The sequence below is a fragment of the Protopterus annectens genome, chromosome 8.part0, assembly GCF_019279795.1.
Source record: "Protopterus annectens isolate FY-2018-M chromosome 8.part0, PAN1.0, whole genome shotgun sequence".
Classification (NCBI taxonomy): domain Eukaryota; kingdom Metazoa; phylum Chordata; order Ceratodontiformes; family Protopteridae; genus Protopterus; species Protopterus annectens.
The window spans coordinates 447,165,409-447,177,646 of NC_056741.1; the positions used below are offsets into that span (position 1 = coordinate 447,165,409).

Genomic DNA, 12,238 nt, shown 5'->3' on the forward strand with positions numbered 1-12,238 from the left:
ACAGATAAAGGAACATATCGGTGTGAAAGAGTTCAGGGCCTTAATTTTTGCCCTACAAATCTTCAAACCCAAGCTAACTCCAGGGGTGCTGAGGTGGTTCACAGACAGCAACACTGTCCTTTGGTACATCAGCAAGCAGGGGGGAACGTAGTCTTACCTCCTTTGCAGACTAGCCCTACACACCTGGGAGTTAGCCTTACAAAGTCAAGTTTACCTTCCCTCAGCTCAGAATGTGGTGGCAGACTCATTGAGCAGGTCCGTGACCGAATCCCATGAATGGATGTTGCGCAGGGATGTGTTTCTGGACCTGATCTATCAGTATGGTACACATCAGGTAGATCTTTTTGCAACCCCCATGAACAACTTCCAGAATTTTGTGTTAGGGTTCCATATCCCTTGGCCTTGGAAGATGGATGCTCTATCATTCTCTTGGAAGGGGATGTTTCTGTATGCATTTCCCACCTTCCAAAAATCTTGCTGGTGACTCCCTTTTGGCCAAAGCACTGGTTCCCCCTTCTCCTGCACTTAGCCAGGGGCAATCATCACAGGTTACCCCACAGGATGGATCTACTCACATAGGACAAAGGAACCCTAATACGTCCAAATCTGTCAACTCTGAATCTGACTGTGTGGGTTAAAGGGTTTTAATCCCCTTTAGACACCTTTTTTCAGAGCATGTGCTTCGAGTTCTGCAGGAGGCCAGAAAACTCACTACTAAGAAGTCCTGCATTTCCAAATGGAAAAGGTTTCCCATCTGGTGTCGCAAGAAGGATCTACAGCCACTGTCGGTGGATGTCCCAGTAGTTTTGTCCTATCTGTGTGAACTGATGAAGGATGGGGTATCCTATTCTTCAGTGAAGGCTCATCTTTCAGCCATCTCGACTTGTCTGCCTGTGTCTCTTCCTTTAGCCTCTAGGCTTGAGGTTAAACTGTTTCTTAAAGGTGTCCTTCATATTAGACCACCAAGGAAACCAGTCCCTCCTCCTTGGGATCTCAATTTTGTGTTAGAGAAGCTTACGTTGGTACCTTTTGAGCTAGCAAGCTCCTCTTCCCTGCGTCATTGCACATGGAAAATAGTTCTGCTAGTAGTCATTACCTCTGCCAGAAGGGTCTCTTGAGTTGCAAGCTGTGATGTCTAATCCCACCTTCACAGTTTTCCACAGAGACAGGGTATCCTTGCATACCAACCCTTCCTTTATGCCCACTGTGGTCAATGAATTTATCCCTTCATCAGTCTGTTAATAATCTTCTCACCTTTTTTCCTTCCTCTTGATCTCACAGTGAGAGAATTCTGCACACTTTGGATGTGCTCAGTCAACTCAGATACTACCTTGATAAAACCAAATCTAAGTAAATCTGAATGCCTCTTTGTGTCTTACCACACAAGGGCCCTGGGTCAGCCGGTTTCCAAGCAAACTGTCTTCCTGGATTTCTAAAGCTATCGCCTCCTGTTACTCAGCTAATGGTAAGAGCCTCTCTTTCCAGTGAGGGCACACTCCACTAGGGCAGTATCCTCCTCTGGGGCTTTATTTAAAGGCTTAGACACTTTCTCTATCCTGGAGGCCGCTACCTGGTCCTCTGTTCATGTTTTCACTAAACATTATAAGCTTGATGTCATCTCCAGGTCCAAGTCTGCTTTTGCCAGAGCTATTCTACATGTCTTTGTAGGAAAAAAACTCAGCTTCTCCTCCTTCCAATCTTTCCCAAGCATGAGCTTTGGCATTCACCCTAACATGATGAATACTGGAGCATAAGAATAGAAGGGCATAGAATAGCTGTGTAAAATCTTACCATAACCATAGATGTTCTCTTCTCTTCGCTGCAGTATTTCTCTCTCCCCACCCCCACCCCCATTTCTCCCTGATGCTTGCCTGTTTTTTCCTGGTGATATTTTTCCTCACCTAGGCTCAGGCTAGTGCTTGACAGCATTCATTTCTGAGGTTGGTGAGTGCTGACGTCCACTTTATACCCAATGTCTCTTTGTGACCAACATACATGGAGTGATGTGCTGTGTCGCACATTCCTTGCAGTAGTGTGTAGACTTTGGTATACTGGCTAGACGTACAAGTCAGCTGGAGACTGACTCCCTAATGTGACTAATACTGCAGCATGTAGAAGAGAAAGCCATCTATGGTTATGGTAAGATTTTACACAACTATTCTTCTTGCATAGTTCTACCATGTTACCACCAATAAATACTTTGTTGGATGCCCACACCTGTTATAATACAGTATTTTAACACATGTACAGGGAATTATAAATCCTATTAAGTTGCCTCTTAAATGTATTATACATTGTATTGTGAATTATATTCTTTTGAATTCTGAATTTATATTTTGTAGTTTTTAGAGTCACACTTGATAATAACCTTGAGCTGTTTTTTGCTATCTGTTCAACAAACATTAAATAAAAAGTTGAGCTGTTTTTTGCTATCCTGATCAACAAACGTTAAATAAAAAGTTATGTATTGATTCTTTACAGTGGTCTACTGCAAGATAAGGGTGTGCTGTATTTGAATCATTCTCTGGTACGCTTCTAATGTTTCCTGTGATGTATGACAACCAGTTTGGGTTGCAGTAGACATACAAAACTGTGTATATATACAACCCAGCTGAAGTGTAAGGTTCAAGTTTCTTAATTTTTCACACACAAGCTTCTTCACTGCTAACGGACTTTATTTTATGTATTTTTTTTGGTTTGTCTATATGTGTACATTTTTTGCCATTAAAGTATTGTGTCTGTTTCAGGTGCACCAGCCAGAACAGTTAAAGAAGAGTTTGTCCACGATTGTGTACAGCTAGAAATACCTCAGGTGTTAGCTCCTCCTCCTCCCAGTGAACACAATCAACCCATTAACCACCCATCTAGGGTGTTACCTTCATCTGAGTCCTACAGGCAGCCTCTACCTCCCCTGCAGCTTCCTGAGACCTCTCGAGCTTCTGTGAACCTGTATCCCAGCATTCCAATGTCTCCAGCAGGTAAGAAGGCCTTGTCAGTACCAGATGTTGTATAAAGAAAAAAATGGCATAGTTTGCTATACAGGAATTCAGTATTAATTCAAGACATGAAGTTACATAAATTCACTGGTCAGAACTTAAGATGTTCATCGTGTTACCTTGCTGCAGTCATCACACTTGGGTTATCCTGCCGTCAGGCGGTCCCACAGTCAGCCTGAGTTCCAAAGTCTTGGTCCGGCGTCAGTTGCTGTCGCTTCTTCCCTGACATCAATGCGCCAGGGGTGTATAAGAGGCATCCAACGCCATTTTCTTCAGTCTTTCTTGCCTAGCTGTGCCCGAAGCAGAAGGGGTTCGCAATTGCCGGTCAGCCAACACCTGAGATTTCCGAATCGAATTTCAGTCAGAAGTCTTCAATAAAGCTAAGTACCCCGTTGGAGAACCTTTCCATGCCTCAGTCCGATGTCAGAAAAAGTTAACAATTGCATTTCTTGTGGGAAGCAAATGCCTCATAAGGACTTCCATTCTTATTGTATTCCTTGCCTAGGCCCAGACCACGACGTCCCAGGTTGTCGGTTTTGTGCTAGGTTTAATAAACGAACTATCAAACGCCATTTTGACTTTGCACGACATTACTTTGGTAGGAAATTTAATTATATCATGCCGTCGGAGCAGCCGATGACCGGCATGCATAAAAAACGCAAGGATAAGGACAGGCAGCCTAGGAACAAGCCAGACTCCGAGGCCTCTGCTGGGCCTGTCACCGGTTCTCCGGTTTTCAGTGAGGCACCTATGCAGCCCCTGACAACCGCAGAATTGGAACCCCAGACAGCTGCGGATTCTCAAGCAGAGTGTACTAGGCCGATGCAGCGGCAGTTGCAGAAGGTGTCTTCAGACCGACTACACTCACCATTAAGTCTTGTGCTAAGCTTAAAATTCCATTAAAACCAAAAAAGACTGTACATCAATCTACAGTTCAAGGCCCCATGCCTAAGAAACATGCTTAAGATGGCTGAAGATTTTATTACCCTAATCAGGGGTTCCCATCCCCCTCCAGATAAAAGACCAAGACAAGAGGAGGATTATGCTGCCTCTGACCAGGTTTCAATTTCCTCAGCTTCTTCTGAGGAACAGGATTACACTTTTCCCCCTTATGAAGACTCTGATGCTGAAGGCTCTATCCCCTCAGCATCTCCCCCTGAAGACTACTCCTTTGGGGAAACTTTACATACCATGAGGGAACATTTCCACTGGGAAGGCCAGGACTACTCTGATTCTAAGAAAAGGCTCCAAGAGTTCCTTTTACTACCCCAGCACAGACCACTTGCTATCCCTCCAGTTTTAGATATTGTGGATGATGTTTACTTGGAGTCTAGTCTAAATCCAGACTCTCTACCTCCTGCTCCAGCCAAACCAAACAGATACTACAGAGTGCCTGACTCACACAAATTCCTTTATAAAAGCCCTGTGGCTAACCCAGAAACAATTTCCCAGGGTCCCAAGGGAGCTAAAGCTTCTATGGTTAAAAATCCTGTGCCCTCTGAAAGGGATTCCAGAGCCCTAGATAGATGGGGAAAGAAAATATACACCTCAGCAACTCTGGCTATGAGAGCATTAAATTGTCAGTCTCACATGCTGAAATACCAGCAATTCCTAATGTCTCAATTAAAGCAAAAAATGAGCACACATAAAGAACAGTCTGAATTCAAGGAAATGCATGATCTGTTGCATGCAGCTGAAAAGGTGGGCAAACATACTTTACAATGTGGATTTGATTCATTGTAAGCTTCCTGTAGAGCAGCTGTTACTGGGTCTGTCATACGTAGACATGCTTGGTTAAAAGAACAAAAACCCTGCCTGATCATGTTAAAGCAAAATGATTGGATGCACCTTTACAGCAGGATGTATTATTTGGTGTCAAAGCAGAAGAGGTCTTAAAGAAAATGGAGGATAAGGCAAAGTCTTTGCAGACGGTCAAGGATTTCTTACAGGTACAACCCCCTCGTTTTAGCAGAAATTGGCCAACAAAAAACTGGTCCTTTCCAACTTCTGACAGATCACAGAGGGGCAAATACAGACGCCCAAGGGGCAGAGGTCAGTCACAAGGCCCTTACAAACCTCGCCAGTGGGGTACTGCTACCCAGAAAGGAGGAGAAGACAGGCCCCAAGCTAGCAGAAGACAAACACAATGACTCAATCCTCGAACTACCAAGCAAATCTCTCCTGGCAGCTCCCTTGGGAGGAAAATTAGCAATTTTTTGCAGACAACTGGCACATCATCACAAAAGACAAATGGGTCCTAAACATTGTCTCACAAGGATACCGATTCCACTTTCATACCTTGCCAAGGAAAAAAGGAATGCCAAACCTGCCACCAAATCAGTGGGCAGAGGCACAAAAACAAATTACAGCTCTCATGGACATGAGAGCCATTCAACAGGTACCTACACAGGAGCAAGGACAAGGATTTTACTCAAGACTCTTTCTAGTCCCAAGAAAAGACAAAGCATGAAGACCCATTCTGGATCTTTCAATTCTGCACACTTATCTGCAAGTACTAAAATTCAAGATGCTAACACTACAGCAGCTTCTTCCCATGCTGGGCAAGAATGCTTGGCTAGTAATGTTGGACCTCAAGGAGGCATACCTGCATGTCCCTATCAGACAAAATTGCAGAAGATACCTCCGCTTCATTGCAGGTTCAACACACTTTCAATTCTCTGCACTGCCCTTTGGCTTATCAACTGCGCCCAGGGTCTTCACAAAATGCTTGGCACCAGTAATTGCATACTGCAGACAAAGAGGAATTCAAATATACCCATACCTGGACAACTGCCTTATTCAATCAGAAAGCAAGGACATTCTTTTAAAGCATCTGGCATTTGTCAAACACCTTCTAAGTTGCCTAGGGTACACAGTAAACGAAAAGAAATCAAAACTAGTGCCCTCACAAAACATAATATTCCTTGGTGCCAGCTTGAATGCAACGGCCCAGATGGCTTATCTCACGCCAGACAAGCAACAACAGCTGACTCAATATTTCAAAATAATAGCAACAAAGACCCAACTCCCTGCAAGAAAAATTCTGCAGGCCTTGGGATTCATGGCATCTTGCATATGACTAATACCATTGCAAAACTGCATATGAGGAAATTACAATGGTACCTGAAAAGCGTATGGACTCAGCACAGCCACAGCTTGGAAACAATGATTCCACTCATTCCCTGCCTTCAACAGGAGTTTCTATGGTGGGCACAGGCATGTCACCTCAACAAGGGTCAGCCTTTCACCTTACCCACAGCCAGGCAAACTATGACAACAGATGCATCGAACTATGCCTGGGGAGCACACATGGCAGGACAGTGCATTCAGGGCAAATGGACTACAGATCAAAGGCATCTGCATATCAATCAAAAAGAAATGCTAGCAGTACAGAATGCCCTAATAGCTTTCAAGGACCTCTTACACCCAGGACAACTAATAATAAAGACGGACACCACCACAGTAATGTGGTACATAAACAAGCAAGGGGGCACACATTCCTACCCTCTATGCAGGCAAGCAATGATCTTGTGGAACACAGCACTGTCTTACCAGGTTCAATTACAAGCACAATTCCTGCCAGGAAAGAAAAACACTTTGGCAGACGACCTAAGCAGAAACGTCATGGATCCACACGAGTGGAAACTAGATCCACAAGTATTTGCAGTGATAGCTCAAAAATGGGGATGCCCAGACATAGATCTGTTTGCCAGCCCCCAAAACTACCAACTTCAAAAATTTTGCACAAGGACATTCCATCCACAAGCTTGGAAAGTGGACGCCCTCTCATTCAGTTGGAAAACATTAACAGTGTGTGCCTTTCCTCCACTGCCTCTTCTAGCAAAGGTACTGCTGAAAGTCAGATTAGAGAGGCCACAAATGATATTCATTGCACCAGACTGGCCATGCCAGCATTGGGTATCCAATTCTAAGGAACATGGCCCATGGCCCACCATGGATTTTACCACAAATTCCTCACCTGGTTACCCAGCGAGACAATCAGATTCTACACAGCCAACTCAAGATTTTAAACCTGGCTACATGGCAAATTACCTAAACAACCACAGCCAACTCCTCTATCCAAAGCTGTATGGATGTCATTCTGGAGGCCCAGCACAAGAAAAACCTATTCCGACAAATGGAAAAGATTTTGCGCCTGGAATCAGGCTAAAGGCCAAAATCCCCTTGATCCAAACATTCCACAATATTTAACTGAGATGTTGCACAAAGCACTTTCCTTTTCATCTATTAAGATCCACGCCTCAGCAATTTCAGCTCATTACAACACGGATCCTCCTTTATTCTCACATCCACTCCTAAGACAGTACCTCAGAGGGGCTAAGAACATAAGACTGTCCAGGAGAGCACCAACTCCTACTTGGGATCTCAACTTTGTTCTGGAAAAGCTTACACTACCGCCCTTTGAATCAGCGTTTTCAGCTGATTTAAAATTTCTTTCATGGAAAACTGCCCTGCTACTAGCAATAACCTCAGCTAGAAGAGTCTCAGCTACAGGCACTAATGGCAGTGGAGCCTTTCCTTATTTTTCATCAAGACAGACTCTCTCTACGAACTAACCCTACCTTTATGCCAAAGGTGGTATCCAGTGTGGCCCTAAACCAGACCATTCATTTGCCCACCTTTTTCCCAAATCCCCAGAACAAAAGAGAAAGACTCCTGCTCTCTTTGGACATTCACAGGCAATTACGTTACTACTTGGATAAAACTAAGGAATTCAGAAAATCTGAACAGCTCTTTGTAGCCTATGCTGCAGGATCACAAGGAAAAGCCATCACAAAACAGACCATTTCTAAATGGATAGGGCATTGCATACGTTTCTGCTACACGCATCATGGGAAAACCGGTATCTGCTAACATTAGGTCCCACTCCACCAGGGCTACAGCTACATCAGCAGCCTTTTTCAGGGGAGTGCCAACCAAGGATATTCTGGAAGCTGCAACTTGGAGTTCAGTGCACACCTTCACCAAACACTATCACTTACCCCTATATTCTAAGACTACAGCTGGTTTTGCCACTGCAGTTTTGCAGGGCCTACTAGCTTCTTCTGACCCTGTTTAACTCCACCACCCATCCTTAGCTTTGGGATTCAGCCCAAGTGTGATGACTGCAGCAGGGTAACACGATGAACATAGTACAGTTTTGTATCTACCATAAATGTAGATGTTCGAGTGTTCACCCTGCTGCAGTCCAGGTTACCCTCCCTCCATCCCCTCTGAACTAGCTGAACTTATCTATGCCACTCTATCCTATACAACCTCTATGGTGTATTTGTTTGTGCCTGAAGGTATTGTTTTATTTTTATATAGGTATATATATATATATATATATATATATATATATATATATATATATATATATATATATATTGCCTACCAATTGGGGGCACCTGACATCTGGGGCAAGAAAAACTGAAGAAAATGGTGTCGGATGCTTCTTATATACCCCTGGTGCACTGACATCAGGGAAGAAGTGACAGCAACCGATGCCGAACCAAGACTTTGGAACTCAGGCCGACTGCGGGGACTGCCTGATGGCAGGATAACCCAAGTGTGATGACTGCAGCAGGGTGAACACTCGAACATCTACATTTATGGTAGGTACAAAACTGTACTGTAATCATGAAAACAACTGTTTAAGTGTCTGTGCAAGAAATTCAAGCATGTATCTGTGTTCCTTATTTTACACATTGTTGAGCATTTTCCATTACATTTTCTTGTAAGCAGAGGAGTTGTATACTGCCTTTGTGGTGCATATGAAAAAGGGTATGATGTAAAGGACATTTACTGCAATGTTTTGTCTTGTTAAAAATGTTTCATAATTCATTTTAATTGTTTAAAATGAACTTCAAATTTTAGCAGAAATGTAATCTTTCAATTACATTTAACGTCCTAGGCTGAACCTTCTTCCTCCAGGAGGCGATACCTGTCAATCCCAGAGTAAATTTGTGAATACCCATCCAGTTATCCAAGTTAAGTTTAAAGGAAGATCTTGTGTCACTCCACCTAACATACAAAGGGAGTCTGCTGCGGAGGTTTAGGGAGATGCTGTTTTATAAACCTGCCTTTTCACCATGTTTTACTTTGCCTATTGCTGAAAATTTGGGTTCTTGGTTCTAGTATTTGTGTAGCCATCCTAAATAAACAAAGTAAGGTATTTCTGTGCAGAAAAGCATGTATGAATGCAGCACATTGCATTCCTGTCATCACTGTATTCCAGAACTTAAAACTCAATATTTTTTTAAGCAACTTAATCCAAGTCACCAGTATTACAGTACTGATACTGTTTTCAGTATAGGTTTATTTTAATTGCCCCGGATTGTACTAGACTCAATTGGGTACTTCCGCCTAGTACTATTCATATGATTAGTTAAAACTGTTATTTATAAAAAATCAGATAGCTTTGGACTTCCGGGATCACTGCACACTGATCAGCAGCATAACATCAGCTCTCCCAGTGTGAAAACAGAAACTGAGAAAAAGGAGTGCCATTGATTTTTTTTTTTTTTTTTTTTGGTAAAATTCAGTTACTGAATAGTAAGTACACTGCCTGAATGCCAGCAAAGAAGAAATCAGGAAAACCTTAAAGAAAATTAACCAGAAAAGGTGAAGAGAAAACAGTTTATGGGAAGGATTCTGCAGTTAAGCAAAAAACATTCAAGCTTCAGCTTTGGTTCAAGAGATGGCTTCCAGTAATTTAGAGGAAAAAAATAAGTCAAATGTATTCAGAGAGGATTAAAATAAATAAGCAGCAAAAGTCCGTAAAAAAATTAGAAGAAGGTTTAACTAGCCATTCAGATGAATTGATAAAAATGCGAAAAACGGATGTTGGCATGGAGAAAAAGCTGGCTAAATATGAAGTTTCTCAAGAAAAACTGTTTAAAAAAAAGTTAGAGCACACAGAGGAAATCTGAGATTTTCTGCAGTACCAAAGAAACTGGAAGGACCAATCTGTTTTACATTTTCTGAAAGTGCAAATAAGGAACTGCACTGGTGTTCACAGCAAAATTTGTTAACTGAAAGGGTACATAAGGTGTATGCTCCAAACTTGGCAATGGGAAAGCAGCAAAGACCTGTATTAGTAAAGATGCAGTAACAAAAGCAGAAAGAGTTCATCCTGTCAGAATTGTGGCAGAAGGGCAAAGTATTAAAAATTGGACACAGCAGTGTGTTTGTAGTAAATGGTTAATCACCGTACACCAGGCAGAAGAGAAACGGATTTATCCCAGGAATCAGAGAATGTCTAGAGGTTGATGTGAGATTTAAGCTGCTGTATCCGGCTGTCTTCATAGCTTTTTTTTCCCCTGGAGGATCAACGCCATTTTTTATACAGAACAGGCTGAGGAGGAAATAATTAAACTCTCCCCAACAAAAATTGAGTCAGCAAGCAGAAGAGAGGACTCTGATTCTCATTCTTCTGACAGCAAGGTTCATAGAGAGCCTTTGACAGTGAAACCTTTTCCAGTGTTCCAAAGGAAAATGCTTGAAAGAAAGAACAAAGAACAGGAGTTGACTAGAAGAATCAGCAGCATCTTGGACTTGAATAAGAGTCTGGTTTTGAGAGATGGAGATATGAACAGGCAGAAGACAACCAACTGTGAAGTTAAGGAATAAAAAGAAAACTGTAAGGCATCTTATCACACCTGTGAAATATAGCTTTGCAAGAAAAAGTGTGAAAAACACTAGATTTTTGTTGACTTGGTTAAAATTGTGGGTGGACTGTAAAGCATATACCCCACTTTGTCATTCATGTTTAGAAGGACACAAAAAGGGGGAGAACTAGCTGTAATTAAACCAAATTTTGTTGTTAGCATTTGCATAAAAAACATTTCATGATGTAAACTGCTTGTTATATACATTAAAATAGTTTTGTGTAGTCTGATATTTTCAGTGTGGAGGGAGTCTCTTCAGTTACTCTTGTACGTATTAAAGATATTAAAGTATTTTTATAGCTGTAAGAAGTATAGGTTTTACAGTATAACAAGAGGTAAAAGGCTGGCCAAAAACAAGTTTAATGTTCATATGCTATGATCTTGGGTTGCTGGGATGGGGTAAAAGTGCACTGATTATATTAGTTGTAGAATTTAAGATATTTTCTGTTTTTTATTTTGCAAAGGTGGATGTCTGGATTACTACCTGTGGCTTGAGCTATAGACATGTTTTTGTAAGTATGTAGGCTTTAAAAATAAGACAAAATGATGAAACCAATGTAAATCCTAAGCTGCTTATTTGCAAAGATATTTGTTTTCCACTGGGAGATATTCAACAGAGTAGAGATGCCTGCAGGTAAGGGAAGCTGGGTATTTTTTTCTGAGTGAAATTTACAAAAACTCATTGCTGAGTACATTTCTATAGATACAAGCTGTCTGCAGGTGCAAGCAGTTAAATTTGAGAATTCTGAATATTCTTTGCTAAGGGAAATGCAAAATTTAATGGTGCAGTGGCAAGCAGTTCTGTGATAAAATAAATGAACAAAATTAAGTTTGAAATTATGGGAAGTGAGTATAACAACTTCTCCAGCAGCCTTCATACTTTAATGCATTTAATAGAACTGTGTACAATTTAGTTTTATTTAAAGATAGCAAGTGCACTTTTTCTTAAGGGCTAAAAGTTAGTTTTCTGAAAAGCATACAAGCTGTTTTTCATATCTGGGAGGGAAAAAGATAAGAAAAACAGACAGCAGTCAGTGTAAGTGGGAGCACAGGCTGTAGCATGTGCTTTAGCATGCCTAATTTTAGGTTAGATAATGTTTGTAGGTACAGCCATAAATTGGCATTTGTTCCCTTCTGGGTGGTTAAACTTCATGTTTGAAGATATACATAGTTTTCTGTGTTTGTTCCAAGTTAGTAGGCAATGGGGTTGTTTTCTATTTAGTTATTGATGGTTTTCATTAAAACAGAAAGTCTTGAAAAATCTCACATAGTTTCAAAGGGAGATGAGAAGAAACAACTGTACAAAAGATCAGCCTACCAAACAGTGTATGCATGTAACACAAAAGCTGGAAATATACAAAAGCATTTTGTCAGTATTGGCTATGCTGTCCTTATTATCCTGGAATGCGGTTGGCTTTACAGGTATAGATAAAAAAGGAGAGAGTATTGAATTGAGAAATGCAGAGTACAAGTAACAATGCTGTAGGAGACGCATTTGGAAAGAACTTGGCTTGTGAATTTGACAAAGAAAGGATCTCAGATCGGTTATTCAGCAGAATATAAGGGACAGAG

The 12,238-nt window shown here is 41.5% G+C and overlaps 1 protein-coding gene across 1 annotated transcript in view; it reads left to right on the plus strand.

The window, feature by feature from the left end:
• The window catches only part of LOC122808866 (mothers against decapentaplegic homolog 4-like), a gene marked incomplete in the record, with an annotated part of 2,707,603 nt that overhangs the window by 1,925,677 nt on the left and 769,688 nt on the right, over positions 1–12,238 (plus strand). Inside the window, 1 exon segment of the mRNA XM_044079966.1 lies at positions 2,748–2,978. Within this exon segment, the coding sequence (XP_043935901.1) occupies positions 2,748–2,978 (231 nt within the window).